General features: G+C 53.6%; 1 protein-coding gene and 1 long non-coding RNA gene across 3 annotated transcripts; both read left to right on the forward strand.

Annotated features, from left to right (window-relative positions):
• Window positions 1-290: 290 nt before the first annotated feature.
• Window positions 291-5,770, forward strand: LOC132592821 (uncharacterized). The gene is made up of 3 exons (XR_009558345.1): window positions 291-1,051; window positions 2,450-2,554; window positions 4,452-5,770. It is a non-coding gene; the product is annotated as an uncharacterized LOC132592821 (long non-coding RNA).
• A 4,076-nt stretch (window positions 5,771-9,846) lies between these two features.
• On the forward strand, window positions 9,847-17,201 carry LOC132592820 (uncharacterized). Of its 2 annotated transcripts, none has more exons than XM_060280425.1 (2): window positions 9,847-12,535; window positions 12,605-17,201. In XM_060280425.1, the coding sequence occupies exons 1-2, from the start codon at window positions 10,214-10,216 to the stop codon at window positions 13,589-13,591; spliced, it is 3,309 nt and encodes a 1,102-aa protein (XP_060136408.1). In that variant the 5' UTR covers window positions 9,847-10,213; the 3' UTR covers window positions 13,592-17,201. The 2 variants fall into 2 exon arrangements, with proteins under 2 accessions (XP_060136408.1, XP_060136409.1); XM_060280426.1 differs by having other exon boundaries at window positions 9,847-11,682; window positions 11,752-17,201.
• The last annotated feature ends 1,098 nt before the right edge of the window (window positions 17,202-18,299 follow it).

The raw sequence follows: 18,299 nt of genomic DNA on the forward strand, positions 1-18,299 counted from the left end.
AATGGGAGAGCCGGCTCCTCCTCCTCCTCCTCCTCCCTTTCTCCCCCCCGCCCTTTCCGAGTCCTCCCCATTGGCCGACTCCTCCTCCTCCCTTTCTCCCCCCCCCGCCCTTTCCGAGTCCTCCCCATTGGCCGGCTCCTCCTCCTCCCTTTCTCTCTCCCCCCCCCCCCGACCGTTCCGAGTCCTCCCCATTGGCCGGCTCCTCCGACTCCGTATCTGGGCAAAGGCCGGGCCCCGTCAGCCAATGGGAGTCGAGAGTGGGGCGCTGGGGGCGTGGCCGGGCGGAGAGGCGTTGGAGTTGACGGTTGGCGGTTAGTTCAAGATGGCGAGTAATGCCTGGCCCTCGGTCATTCTCGTCGGCCTCCCTAGCCTCTCCCCTTCCCCAAGGGACCCCCCAGACTCTGTGCAGAGGTAGCAATGGAGGCACCCCTGGGACTCGAAGAGGAAGCAGCCCCGGACGGAGGCGGCTCTCTGCACATGCTCAGGAACCACGCCAGCCTTGGCCCTCGTTCCCCCTCCCTCCTGAGGTAAAGAGACGGGCCTTACTCCAGCCAGCAGCCCTGGGACTCGAAGAGGAAGCAGCCCCGGACGGAGGCGGCTCTCTGCACATGCTCAGGAACCAGGGCAGCCTTGGCCCTCGTTCCCCCTCCCTCCTGAGGTAAAGAGACGGGCCTTACTCCAGCCAGCAGCCCTGGGACTCGAAGAGGAAGCAGCCCCGGACGGAGGCGGCTCTCTGCACATGCTCAGGAACCACGCCAGCCTTGGCCCTCGTTCCCCCTCCCTCCTGAGGTAAAGAGACGGGCCTTACTCCAGCCAGCAGCCCTGGGACTCGAAGAGGAAGCAGCCCCGGACGGAGGCGGCTCTCTGCACATGCTCAGGAACCACGCCAGCCTTGGCCCTCGTTCCCCCTCCCTCCTGAGGTAAAGAGACGGGCCTTACTCCAGCCAGCAGCCCTGGGACTCGAAGAGGAAGCAGCCCCGGACGGAGGCGGCTCTCTGCACATGCTCAGGAACCACGCCAGCCTTGGCCCTCGTTCCCCCTCCCTCCTGAGGTAAAGAGACGGGCCTTACTCCAGCCAGCAGCCCTGGGACTCGAAGAGGAAGCAGCCCCGGACGGAGGCGGCTCTCTGCACATGCTCCCTGAGAAAGTCGCAGTGCAAAGCCGACATGGGGTGCAGCCTTGGAAGCCTCGGAAAATGCACCCCATGCCAGCTTTGCGCTGCGAGAAGCGGCGGTGGGAGAAACTAGTGCTACTGGACAACTGGGCAATTTTTAATACCGTATATATTTTGATTGCGTCAGACCAACACTGCTACCTACCTGAATCATGTGCTATCCCCCCCTGTAATTGATATAGCATTATCTGCATAAACTGTTCCTTTCTCTCATTATTCACATATACTGTGCTGTTCCCCAAGATTCATTTATACTATATATAATCTCTTGTTGATTTCTGTTTGGTATTATTATGCTCACATCTTTTATGAACTAACTTTGGCTGATGTATTTACACTAAACCTTTCCAAATGGATTCTAGTCTCCAATTTGGTTGCTCCCCTCTGAGCCTTCCGCATCTAGAAGAGACGATGTGCAGAGAACAACGTCTGGGATGTAACTTGCTGCCAATACTTGGCAATGGGCTGTAATTACCTTAATTGAATTTACTGTGAGTTTATAGATGACTGCTAAAGATACGCAGTCTGGAGAGAGCCTGTGTGGTGGTGTGGTTAAGAGCAGTGGACTCGTAATCTGGGGAACCGGGTTCGCAATCCTCCGCATGCAGCTGCTGGGTGACCTTGGGCTAGTCAGTCACACTTCTCTGAGGTCTCTCAGCCTCGCTCACCTCACAGAGGGTTTGTTGTGGGGAGGGAGGGAGGGAAAGGAGATTGTGAGCCGCTTTGAGACTCCTTAGGGCAGGCATAGGCAAACTTCGGCACTCCAGATGTTTTGGCCTACAACTCCCATGATCCCTAGCTAACGACCAGTGGTCAGGGATGATGGGAATTGTAGTCCAAAACATCTGGAGGGCCAAAGTTTGGGGATGCCTGCCTTAGGGTAGTGATAAAGCAGGGTATCAAATCCAAACTCCTCCTCCTCCTCCTCTTCTTCTACCTAGATTTCTCTCCTGATCCCCCAAAAACCAGTACCTGCTTGAAAGAGCCCCAGATAGCTTTTCAAAACATGTGTGCATGTAAAGCTTAGTCTGTCTGTGTCCACAATCAGAGTCTGAGGAGCATGCATCGAATATATAGCCTCCAGGAGTTGCTTTTATAATCAAGGCTAATAGAAATAAATGTGGCTCATTATCTCCGTGATTGAGCTAGTTACAGGGCCTTTTTAAAAGAGGTCTGTTTCAGAGTAATAACAAAGTGGGTTGACAGAAATGTCGGCTTTGGTAGTCTCCCGGTCAGTGTTCCGCTGCTTCTGAACTTTCTCTTTTGATTTTTCAGGCTGTAAAATGTAGAATGGAACGAACCTTTTGCCCTTGCTTTCCTTGAATGAAATTGCATTCAGTTTCTGATGAAGAGCAGTGCAGCCACCTGTCTAGGTCCCAGGTATGATCTTTGAATGGTTGCCCCATTTCACTTGACTTGTTGGGTAGTGAATTAGGCCAGGACCTGATCCAGATTCACTCTGTGCATACGGCACATGCACCCTTGTCTCAGCGACTTTGGAGCAACCGGTTATAAAAGGAGATTGGGGCTCTGTTTGTAACTTTGGGGAGAGGGTTCAAATGCTAACTTCAGGATACAACCTTTTCAGGTCCTTTAGGGGGGCTGGAAAAATCACGGCGTGCTTTTAGGCACCATCATCTCATTTTCACAGGTTGGCAGCCAGCCTTTAGGTACTCCTCCTAGAGCTAGAGAAATGGCTTAAAGCTGCCATTTAGCAACGTTTGACCTCTAGCTGCCCATATTTACATGTTTATTTCCTTACATATAGCCTTCTCTTTCATCCTGGAGCCCAAGGTAGCGTACATGCACCTGTGCTTCTCAGGCAGTCTCCCACCCAGCACTAACCAGACCTAGACCTGCTCAGCTTCCCAAAGGTCGTGGCATCATGTTCCTTCTGGCCCTACCCTGGGAGTAGATCAAACAGTGAATCATTTCATTGTACGCACTGATTTCCTGACAAATTAGATCCGGGCTTTTGAGCTTCATTTGCCTGCCTAGCTAACTCCCAATTTGCCCTTCCTTACTCAGAGGTATCAGAGAAGGTGAGACAGAGTTTGGTTGGCATGCTTTGACCTGCTTTTATATTCTGACATTTTTAAAGAAAGGGGGGGGGGGATCTCATGGATAATTTTAACAACTAAACCCAGTTGACAGCAAGTCCAACATGCTCTCTGCTCCCATGATACACAGTATATATACATATATTTGTCAGCCCCAGAGACGGTTCCTGTTTGTGTGAAAGTGTGTTCTCTGTATTGACCCTTAGAAGGAGAAGTTAGTGCCATGTCAAGAAATGTAGGTCTTTTGAAGGTACTGTAGATGACTTTTCGATGCCTTAATTTTCTCGCATGTTTCATCTACAAGAAGTTCTCTTCTGCAGGCAGATGATTCAGTAGATCAGCCCTGGTTGATCAGCTTGCAGTCTATTGGTATTGTGGTTATTGCTGCCACCCACCCACTTCTTGGGTGCTGGCTGGGCCCTTTGAAGCCAGAGAGAAGCCACCCCACATTGATATGTAGTGAATTTCATATTATAGGATGTGCCAGCCCCAAATGACAGACGTAAGGGAACTTTCTCTAATTGCCTTGTGAAGAATATAGGAACAAGGCAGCAAAAATTAGGCTTGTCCTCCTCTCTGCTCCTCTGTTTGGTATACAAAATAATTGAGCTTATTCTTTTTAAAATGTTGAGAATAGTCAGGTGGCAGATGCGATAACTGGGGTTTATAAAAAGACTATTATTCTTTGGTTTATGGTGTAACCATGCAGGAGTCTTCGAACCAAGCACAGTGGCCGAGCTTAATGCTTCAGCCCCGGGGGGGGGGGGCAGAGAGCAGGCGGGGCTGGGGCTCGTCCGGGGGGCGGGGCACCCAGCACGGGCGGGGAGACACCCGCGATGGCACCCTGCCGGGATCGCGCTCCCAGGGGCGTGGCGTGGCGCTCCCCCTGCACTCCTCTTCCTCCGCCAGTGACCAAACATTCGGCCCCTGTCTCCTGACGGGATGAGTAAGTCCAAGGTGCAGGGTTCTTGGTGTTGGGCAGGATTATCCTTGGGCCTCCTCAAGTCTGGGCTGGTTTGTTTTTGTTCATTCAGAGTTTTTCCGGCCCTGGGTTAAGAGGTAAGCAAGCAAGGGAAGGGGGGTGTAGTGGCTGTTCCCCATTGCTCCCCCCACCGATCTTTTCCCCACCTTGTTTTGGAGTGGCCTCTTCTGCCTCTGGGCTGCCATCTTTTTCCCATCCTTCCTTCCTTCCTTCCTTTCTTGCCTCATCCCCACAGTTCATCACTACAGCTCTGCTATTGATCGGAATCCTCACCATCAATGAAGAATGCGGGTGCTCTTCCTCGAGTGTGCACCCATGCCTCGAGTGTTGGGCTGCTGGTTGCGGTCATCGGCATGTCCTTGGGGATGAACAGAGGCTTGCCACCAAGGATCTTCACAGCCGTTGCTGGATGGGGGCTGGAGGTCTTGCAAGTGAGTGCCTTTTCTCTGCCTTAGAATCATGGGAGTTGGAAGGGACCCTGAGCATCATCTAGTCCAACCCCTGCAATGCGGGAATCTCAACTAAAGCACCCAGGACAGGTGGCCAGCCAACCTCTGCTTTCAAACCTCCAAGGAAGGAGAGTCCACCACCTTCCGAGGGAGTTTGTTCTATTCCCGAAGAGCTCTTACTGTCAGAAAGTTCTTCTTAGGTTTTCATTGGAATCTCCTTTCCTGTAACTTGAAGCCATTGGTTCATCTCCTACCCTCCACAGCAGGAGAAAGCAAGATTGGTCCATCTTCCCTGTGGTGTACCTAGGAGTTCTTCCTTTTAAAAGTACAAAACGAGAGTATAAAAGAGCTGCGGGTGGAAACAGGTCTCCTGTACTGGAGGCAATAAATTGATTCCGAATCCTGTTTTGTGTAGTTGGGGATGCAGAGTGGGAGGTCTTGATGGCCAGGTGGTCTTTATGGCCAGGAGCACCCTTCTGTTCCCCTAGCTCCGCTGGAACCCCTTTGGGACAGCTATGCCTTGGCCATTGCGCTCCATGCTCTGGCAACTTCCAGACTGGATTGCTGCAACACGCTTTACTTGGGGCTGCCCTTGAAGACAGCTCAGCCAGGGATGATGGGAGTTGCACTCCCACAACCTCTGGAGGGGCCACCCTTGCATGAAAGGCTCATTTGTGAGGGACGTAACTGAGGGGCGGGCAGTACAGGCAAGTGATGGTCCAGTTCAGGGATGGGGAAGATACAGGCAGGAACCTTTTTGTGTGCGTCCAATGGATGCACGGTCATCCCCCCCCCCCACTGCTGACCTGGAAGCGGCCCCAAAATGAGGCAACACCCATGGGGGTCAGGAAGGAAACCTCTGCTCAAAATGGCTATCACCTGTAGTCGGCATCCAGCAACAAGAGGGTCTCAGCTTGCCCATCCCTGGACCAGATCCTTTTGAATACTGCCACCAGGTCTACAAAGAACCATGTGGGCCCCAGTGGTGCTGTCAAAGCAGCAGCTGAGCTCAGTTTCTGCTTCTGGCTTCTGTTGTCGTTTAGTCGTGTCTGACTCTTCGTGACTAGGCTTCTCCTAGAACTGAATCAAACCAGTTTCCCCCCCCCCCTCCAGTGCATCAAATGATTGGTGGTGGGTCCCAGTGGTCGCACCGACGTTGGGAAGCCTCCTTGGGATTTTCATCTTCAACATCTTCATTGACTTTCACAATCGCCCTCGGCTGGATGGGAACAGGAAGCCAGACTGCGAGGGCGACGGGAACGTCGAGCAGAGACTGCGAAATCTGGACTCGAGTCAGCCGGATGCTGTGACCACAGTGCCCAAGAGCGGGCAAGCAGGCATCAATCTATGTTCTTTGCTAACAAACAGAGTGCACTTTTTTCCGGGGGGGGGGGGGGGATAAGGAAAGGCTGGAAGGTGTAATTTCATTCCTGCCCTGTGCTCTTCCCACTCAGCTGCTGCCAGTGAGCTGCATCTCGGTGCTCATGTCAGAGCCTTGCAAAAATCCCTTTCGGCAGGGATGTTCGAGGGCTGTGCTGTGAGACGCTGCCCTTGAAAAAGACACCATCGCTTTAGTACAGACTGGTTGACCCAACGTCTTCCTAGTAGACAGAGGTAGCCTCACCCACCCCCTGCTGTGCACTCAACTAGACAGGTGCAAGAGGAGTGCACTATAAAGGCCTAAAAATTTGAACAAGACTCCAGCTCAGTTGATACCGTGTTTCTCATATTATAAGACACGTCTTATATTTATTTTTTCCTCAAAAAAACACACTATGGCTTATTTTCAAGGGATGTCTTATTTTTTTCCTCCTCCTGCCGCAGCCGGCATTGCCGCTGCGCCTATTACTATGTCTTATTTTCAGGGTATGGCTTATATTCCTTGAATGCTTAAAAATCCTGCTATGGCTTATTTTATGGGGATGCCTTAAAATATGAGAAACAGGGTAGAGCATGAGACTCGTAACGTCAGGGTCGTGGGTTTGAGCCCCATGTTGCGCAAAAGATTCCTGCATTGCAGGGGGTTGGACTGGATGACCCTCGGGGTCCCTTCCAACTCTGCAATTCAATGGTAAGCAAAGTATAAATAAATATAAGCCACCTTGAGTCCCCATCAGGGAGGTAAATATATAATAATTCTGGAAACAATTTCAAGCCGAGCATTTTTGTTTCCGATATACAATGCTGGCAAGAGAGGAAGGCCCCCAGGTGAATCAAGCATATGATCCTCGGATGCATGAAGGGTGTTGGAGAAATTTGATGAATTTGCTTTGTTTACGTTGTCCCAGGCCGGGGGAAAGAGAGGCTCCTTTCCACTGACATCATTTCCCCCCTGATGTCAGGATGCTGTGACCTCATGTCTCCTCCTAGGAATGCTGGTGAGGAGGGGCCATCTTCTGAGAGTGTTGTTGTTTAGTCGTGACCCCATGGACCAGAGCACGCCAGGCACTCCTGTCTTGCACTGCCTCCCACAGTTTGGTCAAACTCATGTTCGCAGCTTCAAGAACACTGTCCAACCATCTCGTCCTCTGTCGTCCCCTTCTCCTAGTGCCCTCAATCTTCTGAGAGTGATTTTACCTTATCTCCTTGAACTCCTCAACAAACTGGCAGCCTCTGGTTGCTAACCTTTACAGCAACCCCTGGAGCAAATTTCATCCAAACTTGTGGTGTATTTAATCCAAAGGGTTAAACTCCTCAACACAACGGGCCAGGGGTATGCAGGTGTGGCCTCCACTGGGTTTTGCTGGTTTTTTTTGGGCCAAGCAGGTTGAGGCAATATTATTATTATATCTATTGAAGTAAATTAATTTATTAAATTTCTGTGGCACCCTTCATCCGAGGATCATTTGCTTGTTTTACCTCCGCACTCTTAAGTTATGGGTGGCCTTTCTCTCTTGCCAGCTTTGTATATCGGAAACAAAAATGCCCGGCTCAAAGGGCCAGGCCTGGAGGGCAGGAAGGTCCGCTGGAAGGGGCTGCTTTCCTCACGGGGCCGCCTCTCCTGCTGTGCCCCACGGAGGACATGGTGCTGTGCAAGACCCCGGCCCCAGGGAGATCCATCTGGCCTCCCCCTGAGCCAGGGCCTTTCCGGCCGGGGGGAAAGCTCTCCCCCCAAGAGACGGAGCAGCTCCGCCAGGCCATGGGGCAGGACGCAGGTGGACTTTCTTTCCATTGGACCTTATCAGAAGTAGTTTCCGGTAAATGACTCTGCAATTGTTATTCTACAGCCTATTACGTTTGCGTGTTGTTTCATCGGATCTAATGATCAGCCATTACAGCAATTTAAACCCAAATTTTCCTTTTTAAAGAAAGGGTGGCCTTTCTTGCTAGCATTGTATATCGGAAACAAAAATGCCCGGCTTGAAATTATTATTAAAATTATTATATATTTACTTCCCTGACGGGGACTCAAGGCAGCTTAGGGAGCAAAATAATACATTGGGGGCAGGTGGGGAAATCTACAATTTAAAAACAATTAAACACTGATAGAATTAAAACTGTGTATGTGTATACAAATTAGAATACTTCACCATACAAAAATTGCAAGAAAAACAGCAAAGCACAGGCCCTTTCATTAATAGCCCATTTTTATTTTATATTTCTGTATACTTTGCTTGCCACTGAATTGCAGCCTCTGAAGGGTCCTGCGGGGACCCTGGCCTCGTAGGAGGCAGGCCTTGCCAAGGGGGACCCAAAAGGGACCTGCTCCTGCCTACTCACCTGGGAACGCTGGTGCAGATGGCAACCAGGGCTGCTGCACCAAAGGTGGCAAGACCACCGGGGGGGGGGCTGCCTTCTCGTCTGGGCCACCGCTGCTGATGCAGAAGGGAGCACCAGCATGGGCAGGTGTTGCCCCTCCCAGGCTGCTGCCCCTCCTACTCCTGCACCTGCTGCTGCGCCTGTTGCTGCTGCTGCCGCTCCACCTCCGCTGGCTGCACTCTATTTTTAAAAAATCACTTTAGAAAGTATGCCATCCTGCAAGAAAGAAAGGAAACGTCCCGCCTAAGTCAATGTGAAAAGGCCTGAAGTTAGACCTGGAATCCAGGCCATTTCAGGAGGCATTTGGACCCGTGTCCTTGGACTCCAAGTCTGTGCGGCTGGAACCCAGGGAGGCGCCTGGCAAGAAGGGCAGGAAGGTCAGCTGGAAGGGGCTGCTTTCCCCATGGGGCCGCCTCTCCTGCTGTGCCCCACGGAGGACATGGCGCTCTGCATGGCCTCTCCTGCATGGCCCCAGGGAGATCCGGCTGGCCTCTCCCTGAGCCCAGGGTCTTTCCGGCCGGGGGGGAAAGCCGGAAAGACCCCCCAAGAGACGTGGGGCAGGACGCAGGTGGACTTTCTTTCCATTGGACCTTATCAGAAGTAGTTTCCAGTAAATGACTCTGCAATTGTTATTTACGTTTGCGTGTTGTTCCATCGGATCTAATGATCAGCCGTTACAGCAATTTAAACCCAAATCTCCCTTCGTTCCACCTACTCTAATTCCAACCCATCTATCACACTGTTCTAGACCAGGCTTCCTCAACCTCGGCCCTCCTGATGTTTTTGGCCTACAACTCCCATGATCCTTAGCTAGCAGGACCAGTGGTCAGGGGTGATGGGAATTGTAGTCTCAAAACATCGGGAGGGCCGAGGTTGAGGAAGCCTGAACTAGACAAACTTGAAAAGAGGGGCTCTAGGGTACGTTCCCAATCCCTCCTAGGTATGTTATGCATTTCTAACAGTATAGCCAAATCAGAAATTCTTTGTATAACTGTAAAAACTACTCTGAAAAGTTCTTCCCAAAATGAAACCTTCACCTGGTTGTAAATATTAAGATTATACCAGCAAGAATGTAAAAATGTGATTTAAATCAAGTCTTCCTGACTAGTGATTTGAATCCATTGGATTTCAGTTAAATCCCCCCTGCATCTCACACACCTGGGGAGGGGACTGGAGGTGTTGCAGGATGGTATCGAGGATGTCCCTCTCCTCCATCATCTCCAAAGCTTCTCCCAGTGGTCTTCCTTGTGGCATGTTCTTACCTGCCCACAAGTACTTAAAGTTGTCATCGGAGAGCTCTTGAGAAAGAGAGAGAGAGAGAGGTGAATAAGGGAGGCGGACGAGAGGGAAAGGCAGCGGATTTTGCCATGTATACCCCCCCAGGGGCAGCCACCCAAAAGTCCCTGCTCCATGGGACACACCTCTTCCAAAGGTGGGGTGGGGTGGGGTGGGGTGGGGAGACCCTGGCCTCGTAGGAGGCAGGCCTTGCCAAGGGGGACCCACAAGGGACCTGCTCCTGCCTACTCACCTGGGAAGACTGGTGCACTCTATTTTTTTTGAATTTTTTCAGAAAGTACGCCATCCTGCCAGGAAATGGCCACAAGGGCCGCTGCACCAAGGGTGGCAAGACCACCGGGACGGCCTGCCTCCTTGTGTGGGCCTCCGCAGAAGGGAGCACCAGCATGGGCAGGTGCTGCCCCTCCTGCTCCTGTGCCGCCTGCTGCTGCTGCCACCCCACCTCCACTGGCTGCACTCTCTTTTTTCAGAAAGTACGCCATCCTGCCAGGAAATGGCCACAAGGGCCGCTGCACCAAGGGTGGCAAGACCACCGGGGCGGCCTGCCTCCTTGTGTGGGCCTCCGCAGAAGGGAGCACCAGCATGGGCAGGTGCTGCCCCTCCTGCTCCTGTGCCGCCTGCTGCTGCTGCCACCCCACCTCCGCTGGCTGCACTCTCTTTTTTCAGAAAGTACGCCATCCTGCCAGGAAATGGCCACAAGGGCCGCTGCACCAAGGGTGGCAAGACCACCGGGGCGGCCTGCCTCCTTGTGTGGGCCTCCGCAGAAGGGAGCACCAGCATGGGCAGGTGCTGCCCCTCCTGCTCCTGTGCCGCCTGCTGCTGCTGCCACCCCACCTCCGCTGGCTGCACTCTCTTTTTTCAGAAAGTACGCCATCCTGCCAGGAAATGGCCACAAGGGCCGCTGCACCAAGGGTGGCAAGACCACCGGGGCGGCCTGCCTCCTTGTGTGGGCCTCCGCAGAAGGGAGCACCAGCATGGGCAGGTGCTGCCCCTCCTGCTCCTGTGCCGCCTGCTGCTGCTGCCACCCCACCTCCACTGGCTGCACTCTCTTTTTTCAGAAAGTACGCCATCCTGCCAGGAAATGGCCACAAGGGCCGCTGCACCAAGGGTGGCAAGACCACTGGGGCGGCCTGCCTCCTTGTGTGGGCCTCCACAGAAGGGAGCACCAGCATGGGCAGGTGCTGCCCCTCCTGCTCCTGTGCCACCTGCTGCTGCTGCCACCCCACCTCCACTGGCTGCACTCTCTTTTTTCAGAAAGTACGCCATCCTGCCAGGAAATGGCCACAAGGGCCGCTGCACCAAGGGTGGCAAGACCACTGGGGCGGCCTGCCTCCTTGTGTGGGCCTCCGCAGAAGGGAGCACCAGCATGGGCAGGTGCTGCCCCTCCTGCTCCTGTGCCGCCTGCTGCTGCTGCCACCCCACCTCCACTGGCTGCACTCTCTTTTTTCAGAAAGTACGCCATCCTGCCAGGAAATGGCCACAAGGGCCGCTGCACCAAGGGTGGCAAGACCGCCAGGGCGGCCTGCCTCCTTGTGTGGGCCTCCGCAGAAGGGAGCACCAGCATGGGCAGGTGCTGCCCCTCCTGCTCCTGTGCCACCTGCTGCTGCTGCCACCCCACCTCCACTGGCTGCACTCTCTTTTTTCAGAAAGTACGCCATCCTGCCAGGAAATGGCCACAAGGGCCGCTGCACCAAGGGTGGCAAGACCACTGGGGCGGCCTGCCTCCTTGTGTGGGCCTCCGCAGAAGGGAGCACCAGCATGGGCAGGTGCTGCCCCTCCTGCTCCTGTGCCGCCTGCTGCTGCTGCCACCCCACCTCCACTGGCTGCACTCTCTTTTTTCAGAAAGTACGCCATCCTGCCAGGAAATGGCCACAAGGGCCGCTGCACCAAGGGTGGCAAGACCACCGGGGCGGCCTGCCTCCTTGTGTGGGCCTCCGCAGAAGGGAGCACCAGCATGGGCAGGTGCTGCCCCACCGGGGCGGCCTGCCTCCTTGTGTGGGCCTCCGCAGAAGGGAGCACCAGCATGGGCAGGTGCTGCCCCTCCTGCTCCTGTGCCGCCTGCTGCTGCTGCCACCCCACCTCCGCTGGCTGCACTCTCTTTTTTCAGAAAGTACGCCATCCTGCCAGGAAATGGCCACAAGGGCCGCTGCACCAAGGGTGGCAAGACCACTGGGGCGGCCTGCCTCCTTGTGTGGGCCTCCGCAGAAGGGAGCACCAGCATGGGCAGGTGCTGCCCCTCCTGCTCCTGTGCCGCCTGCTGCTGCTGCCACCCCACCTCCACTGGCTGCACTCTCTTTTTTCAGAAAGTACGCCATCCTGCCAGGAAATGGCCACAAGGGCCGCTGCACCAAGGGTGGCAAGACCACTGGGGCGGCCTGCCTCCTTGTGTGGGCCTCCGCAGAAGGGAGCACCAGCATGGGCAGGTGCTGCCCCTCCTGCTCCTGTGCCACCTGCTGCTGCTGCCACCCCACCTCCACTGGCTGCACTCTCTTTTTTCAGAAAGTACGCCATCCTGCCAGGAAATGGCCACAAGGGCCGCTGCACCAAGGGTGGCAAGACCACTGGGGCGGCCTGCCTCCTTGTGTGGGCCTCCGCAGAAGGGAGCACCAGCATGGGCAGGTGCTGCCCCTCCTGCTCCTGTGCCGCCTGCTGCTGCTGCCACCCCACCTCCACTGGCTGCACTCTCTTTTTTCAGAAAGTACGCCATCCTGCCAGGAAATGGCCACAAGGGCCGCTGCACCAAGGGTGGCAAGACCACCGGGGCGGCCTGCCTCCTTGTGTGGGCCTCCGCAGAAGGGAGCACCAGCATGGGCAGGTGCTGCCCCACCGGGGCGGCCTGCCTCCTTGTGTGGGCCTCCGCAGAAGGGAGCACCAGCATGGGCAGGTGCTGCCCCTCCTGCTCCTGTGCCGCCTGCTGCTGCTGCCACCCCACCTCCGCTGGCTGCACTCTCTTTTTTCAGAAAGTACGCCATCCTGCCAGGAAATGGCCACAAGGGCCGCTGCACCAAGGGTGGCAAGACCACTGGGGCGGCCTGCCTCCTTGTGTGGGCCTCCGCAGAAGGGAGCACCAGCATGGGCAGGTGCTGCCCCTCCTGCTCCTGTGCCGCCTGCTGCTGCTGCCACCCCACCTCCACTGGCTGCACTCTCTTTTTTCAGAAAGTACGCCATCCTGCCAGGAAATGGCCACAAGGGCCGCTGCACCAAGGGTGGCAAGACCACTGGGGCGGCCTGCCTCCTTGTGTGGGCCTCCGCAGAAGGGAGCACCAGCATGGGCAGGTGCTGCCCCTCCTGCTCCTGTGCCACCTGCTGCTGCTGCCACCCCACCTCCACTGGCTGCACTCTCTTTTTTCAGAAAGTACGCCATCCTGCCAGGAAATGGCCACAAGGGCCGCTGCACCAAGGGTGGCAAGACCACTGGGGCGGCCTGCCTCCTTGTGTGGGCCTCCGCAGAAGGGAGCACCAGCATGGGCAGGTGCTGCCCCTCCTGCTCCTGTGCCGCCTGCTGCTGCTGCCACCCCACCTCCACTGGCTGCACTCTCTTTTTTCAGAAAGTACGCCTTCCTGCCAGGAAATGGCCACAAGGGCCGCTGCACCAAGGGTGGCAAGACCGCCAGGGCGGCCTGCCTCCTTGTGTGGGCCTCCGCAGAAGGGAGCACCAGCATGGGCAGGTGCTGCCCCTCCTGCTCCTGTGCCGCCTGCTGCTGCTGCCACCCCACCTCCACTGGCTGCACTCTCTTTTTTCAGAAAGTACGCCATCCTGCCAGGAAATGGCCACAAGGGCCGCTGCACCAAGGGTGGCAAGACCGCCAGGGCGGCCTGCGGCCTTGTTTTTGCCTCCGCAGAAGGGAGCACCAGCATGGGCAGGTGCTGATGCGGAAGGGAGCACCAGGAAGGTCAGCTGGAAGGGGCTGCTTTGCCCCTTGAAAGCCTCGGACCCACAGGGCCGCCTGTCCTGCTCTGCCCCACGGAGGACCTGATGCTCTGCAAGAGCCCGGCCCCAGGGAGATCCGGCTTTCATCCCCCAGAGCCAGGGCCTTTCCGGTCGGGGGAGGACTCTCCCCCAAGAGACAGAGCAGCTCCGCCAGGCCGTGGGGCAGGACCCAGGTGGGCTTTCTTTCCTTTGGACCCGATCAGGAAAGGCTCTGGCTCTGGTGGAGGCCAGCCGGATCTCCCTGGGGCCGGGCTCTTGCAGAGCGTCAGGCTTTCAAGGGGGAAAGCAGCCCCTTCCAGCTGACCTTCCTGCCCTCCAGGCCCCTCCCTGGGTTCCATCCGCACAGACTTGGAGTCAAAGGACACAGGTTAGACCGGGTTCAAACGCCTCCGGAAATGGCCTAGATTTCAATGTCTAACTTCAGGCCATTTCCTTTCTTGCAGGATCCCTTTTGGGTTCCCCTTGGCAAGGCCTGCATCCTAAGAGGCCAGGGTCTCCCCCCTACCCTACCCCTCCTTTGGAAGAGGCGTGTCACATGGAGCAGGGATTTCCTGGTGGCTGCCCCTGTTCTGCATTGCTGCGGGTCAAACTTTAGGCCTTTTCACTTTCCATTGACTTAGGTGAGCCGTTTCCCTCCTTTCTTGCAATTTAAACCCAAATCTTCCTTCGTTCCACCTAATTCCAACCCATCTATCACACTGTTCCACCAATTGGGGCTCCGTGATCTAGACCAGGCTTCCTCAACCTCGGCCCTCCAGATGTTTTTGGCCTACAACTCCCATGATCCCTAGCTAGCAGGACCAGTGGTCAGGGATGATGGGAATTGTAGTCTCAAAACATCGGGAGGGCCAAGGTTGAGGAAGCCTGATCTAGAGAAACTTGAAAAGAGGGGCTCTAGGGTACAGGACGATTTAACTGAGTCTCAGCGTAACTGTTTGAATGACTGAGTCCAGGGTGTCGTACATTCCTAATCGTTCCCAATCCCACGTAGGTATGTTATGCCCAAGGTCCTGCGCCCAACAAATCATAACTGCTTTGACCTCCTCTTCTTTCACTTCCCAATCGAGGAGGAGATTGTACATGTTGGATATAAATTTTCCTTTTGCAATTATTAATTTATCTTTCAGTTTTGATATTTATTTAGACAATCCTTTTTGTCTTTCCTTACCCAAACATTCATTAATTTGAAAGTATTGGAACCAATCATTTACATACATTTGGATGTCTTCATTTTTTTAGTTTTAATTTGTCCTCTTCTTTTAATAATATTTTGTATGTTGCCCAATGGTTTCCCATATTTTTGTTCCTTTCCACTCACGGCTTCTACTGGTGAGGTCCACCCAGGAGTTTTTGGTTCTAACAGGTCTTTATATTTAACCCATATTTTGTACAATGATTTTCGAGAGTCAGCAAGGCGGGCAGTGTGCCTTAATTGGGAAAACACTCGTCATTTCTAGGAGACATGTTCTTTTCCCCCTCCCTGTAATTATTAAAGAATCTAACTGGTCAGACATTCCTTTCGTTGGATCTTCTTATTTACTGCCACGTGGGAGGAAGCCCATTCCCCGAAGTTTGACAGATGATGATGATGGGAGGGATGGAAATCCCTCTGCTGTGTTCCACCCACTGATGTGGGTGGGAAAAGGCAGAATGGCAATGTGGGGAGTGAGTCTTAACAGTGAGCCCTTGTGGGCCAATTGCAGGCACACAGAATTTGGATATGAATGGCCCACCCAGGTGGGAGGAGAACATCTCTGAGTGGACACAGCCATCACAGCAAGGGGGACACCAACTTGGCACCAACTCGTCCCTCAGCTTGAGAAGGCACAACTGCAGGGTAAGGGGACTTTTGCAGAGCCGGGAGATGCTGGGGGTTGAGCCAGGAATTATTTGCATGCAGAGCATCTCTGGTGCCTCAGCTTTCGGCCTTTGCCAACCACATTCTCCATGGAGATGCAGCCCATCCCCTTCCTACAAACACCCCAGGGCATCCCTAGAGGAAGCAGGTGCAATGCTGCAGGCATTCCTGGAGGATTCGGGGGGGGGATTTCTGTTTCCAAGAGGGACCCGACCCCACAGATTCTGCATCCTCTTCCAGCTGCACAGCACAGAGACTCAGCTGGGCCAGGAAGACGGAGGAGTCTCTCTGGGCAACTTCTAGCATCCTTCTCCCCAAATGTCAGCGACCTGCCATGTGTGTTAGTGTGGAACCGCCCTGTTCCTCCTCTGGATGGCAGCTGTCAAGGAGCTCCATCTTCCCCAAATATCACACGGAAGGCTGGAGAGGAAGTCTTGGCCATTGGTCCTGCTTCTACTCCCAACTGCCATTGGCTAGCATTGTTACTTTGAGATACAAGATGGTCTTTATCAGGTAACCATATACTGCACCGGTACTGTATCCAGCGCTTCAGAGAAAGTGCTTGCTGTTTGATATCGCACTGCCCCCTAGTGGACTTCTCTAAATTGTAATGCTATGTTTTTGACCTGGATTTGCTGGCTGCAGAAGTGAGAGAACTTTATGCCATATAAAGCACAGACAAGTTCCTGCAAATCTTATACACATACACTAGACACAGAAATGAGGAGGAATTCACATTTAAAGGAGAACCTGCCCCACCCACAGTCTTGGAAACAAAACGCAAAGCAGAGCACAGCCGTCCTTCAAAATTCACACTTCTTAGAATTTCATTTGGTAACTTTCCAGCCAATTAATGCCCTATCAAAATGCATAGGCCAGGCTGACTTGTGCACAGAAATGTATATATTAGTGGAACTAATGTACACAAATGTGTTGTCTTAGGGAAAGGTGCTTTGCAAAAGTGTGTGTATTCGGAGAAATTCACACTACAATGCTGATGAACTTCCCCGAGGACTTAAAAAGAAAACGCCACGTGTCTGAAGGTGATGGATTCAAATTACACAAATAGAGATTCTAGCTAAACATTAGGAAGGATTTTCTGACGGTAGAAGATGTTATTCCATAGAACGAACCCACTTCGAAGGCAGTATACTCTTCTTGGTTGGAGCTTTTGAAGCAGAGGCTGGATGGCCAATTGTCAGGGAATCTTCAGCTGCAATTCCTGAATTGCAGGGGCATGCATAGATGACCCTTTGAGGTCACGTCCAACTCTACCAATCTATGAATCTAGAAGAGGTACCTGCTGGCTCAGGCCAATGGCCCAGCAAGTCCAGCATCTTTACCCAGTGGCCAATCGGATTCCTCTCTGGGAAGCCTGCAGGCAGGACATGAGCAGAACAGCACTCTGTCCACCTGCCCTTTCCAGCAACTGGTATTCCGAGGCATCCACACCTGTACCTGTGCCCAGCCAAGCTTGCTCTAAGATTTCCACCACCAGGCAGCTGACGGCTCCCCAGGGTCAGGGAAGCCCCCCAGGACCAGTCCTGTTGATGTCCCGGCTCAGTTGACCATTGCACAAGAAGACCAGGGCCTCAGGAGCACCAGACATGCCAGCCATTTCATTTTCCCATTCATTTCCTTTCTCACTAATTTTTCATATGTAACCCATTCTTCTCTCGTATTATTTCCCCCCCCCCCACACTCATAACTTCCAATGGTGATAACCACCAAGGTGTTTTGCGTTCTAATAGGTTTTTGTACCTATCCCAAACTTCAAGCAGAGATCTTCCTTTGGAATATATGGTTTCCAAATCCTTTATGAACTTTTATTTTATTATACCATAAATAGGAAGCCATCATTTCTTACTGATGCCCAAATGGATCGAATTGCATTTCTTGAAGGGTAAGCGCTTGCTGCAAGGCAAGACCCTGTTCCAGATCTCCAACCAATGAGACCACCCTCCTGCAAGCTCTGGTGGCGCAGCAGCTGCAAGTAGCGCCTGCTGGATCCGGCCAGTCGCCCATCTAGTCCAGCCTCCTGTTCCCACGGTGGCCAGCCAGATGCCCCTTATGGGAAACCCGAAACAGGAGTCGAGCCCAAGAGCCACTCTCCCCTCCCCTGGTTTCCAGCAACTGGCATTCAGAAGCATCGCTGCCTCGGACTGTGGAGGCAGAGCAGAGCCATGCTGGCCAGGAGGAGCCCTTGGTAGCCATGGGAAAGCTCTCCTGCCTTGGGCAAACTCCCCCAAACAGCTTCCATTATGGAGGTCGAGGAAGGAGACCCTGCTTAGAAATGCCAGCCTTGAAATAGGTTGTTAGAGAAACCAGAAGCCTTTTTACTGGGAATACAGCAGTAGGGGAGGAAATCCCCCCAAGGGACACTACATTCTTTCTGTATGCCGCAAGTGCTGCGAAGAATTGGAAGAGTCAAGACATACCAACTATAGATAAATTGGCAAATGAAGATGATGGACTTTATGGAACTCGCCAAACTGACAGGGAGACTCTGCGACCCGGAAGAAGAGGAGGTGGAGGAAATGTAAGTTATATCTTGGAAAATATTCTAATACTTAATTTCCTTTAGGGAAAGGGTTAGAGGCTGTCGGCGTAAATTATTATTATTATTATTATTATTATTATTATTATTATTATTATATAAGGCTTAGTCCTTGTATCAAGGACTCCAAGGGGGCCCAAACAACAGCACAGCTGCATGGAGGGGGGGCCCCTGCTGCCCTATAGCCAGGGCCCTCTTGACTGGCAAAGGGGGCTCGCTGCTCCTGTGTGTCT

This window comes from Zootoca vivipara, chromosome 11 (genome assembly GCF_963506605.1).
Source record: "Zootoca vivipara chromosome 11, rZooViv1.1, whole genome shotgun sequence".
Taxonomy (NCBI): Eukaryota; Metazoa; Chordata; class Lepidosauria; order Squamata; family Lacertidae; genus Zootoca; species Zootoca vivipara.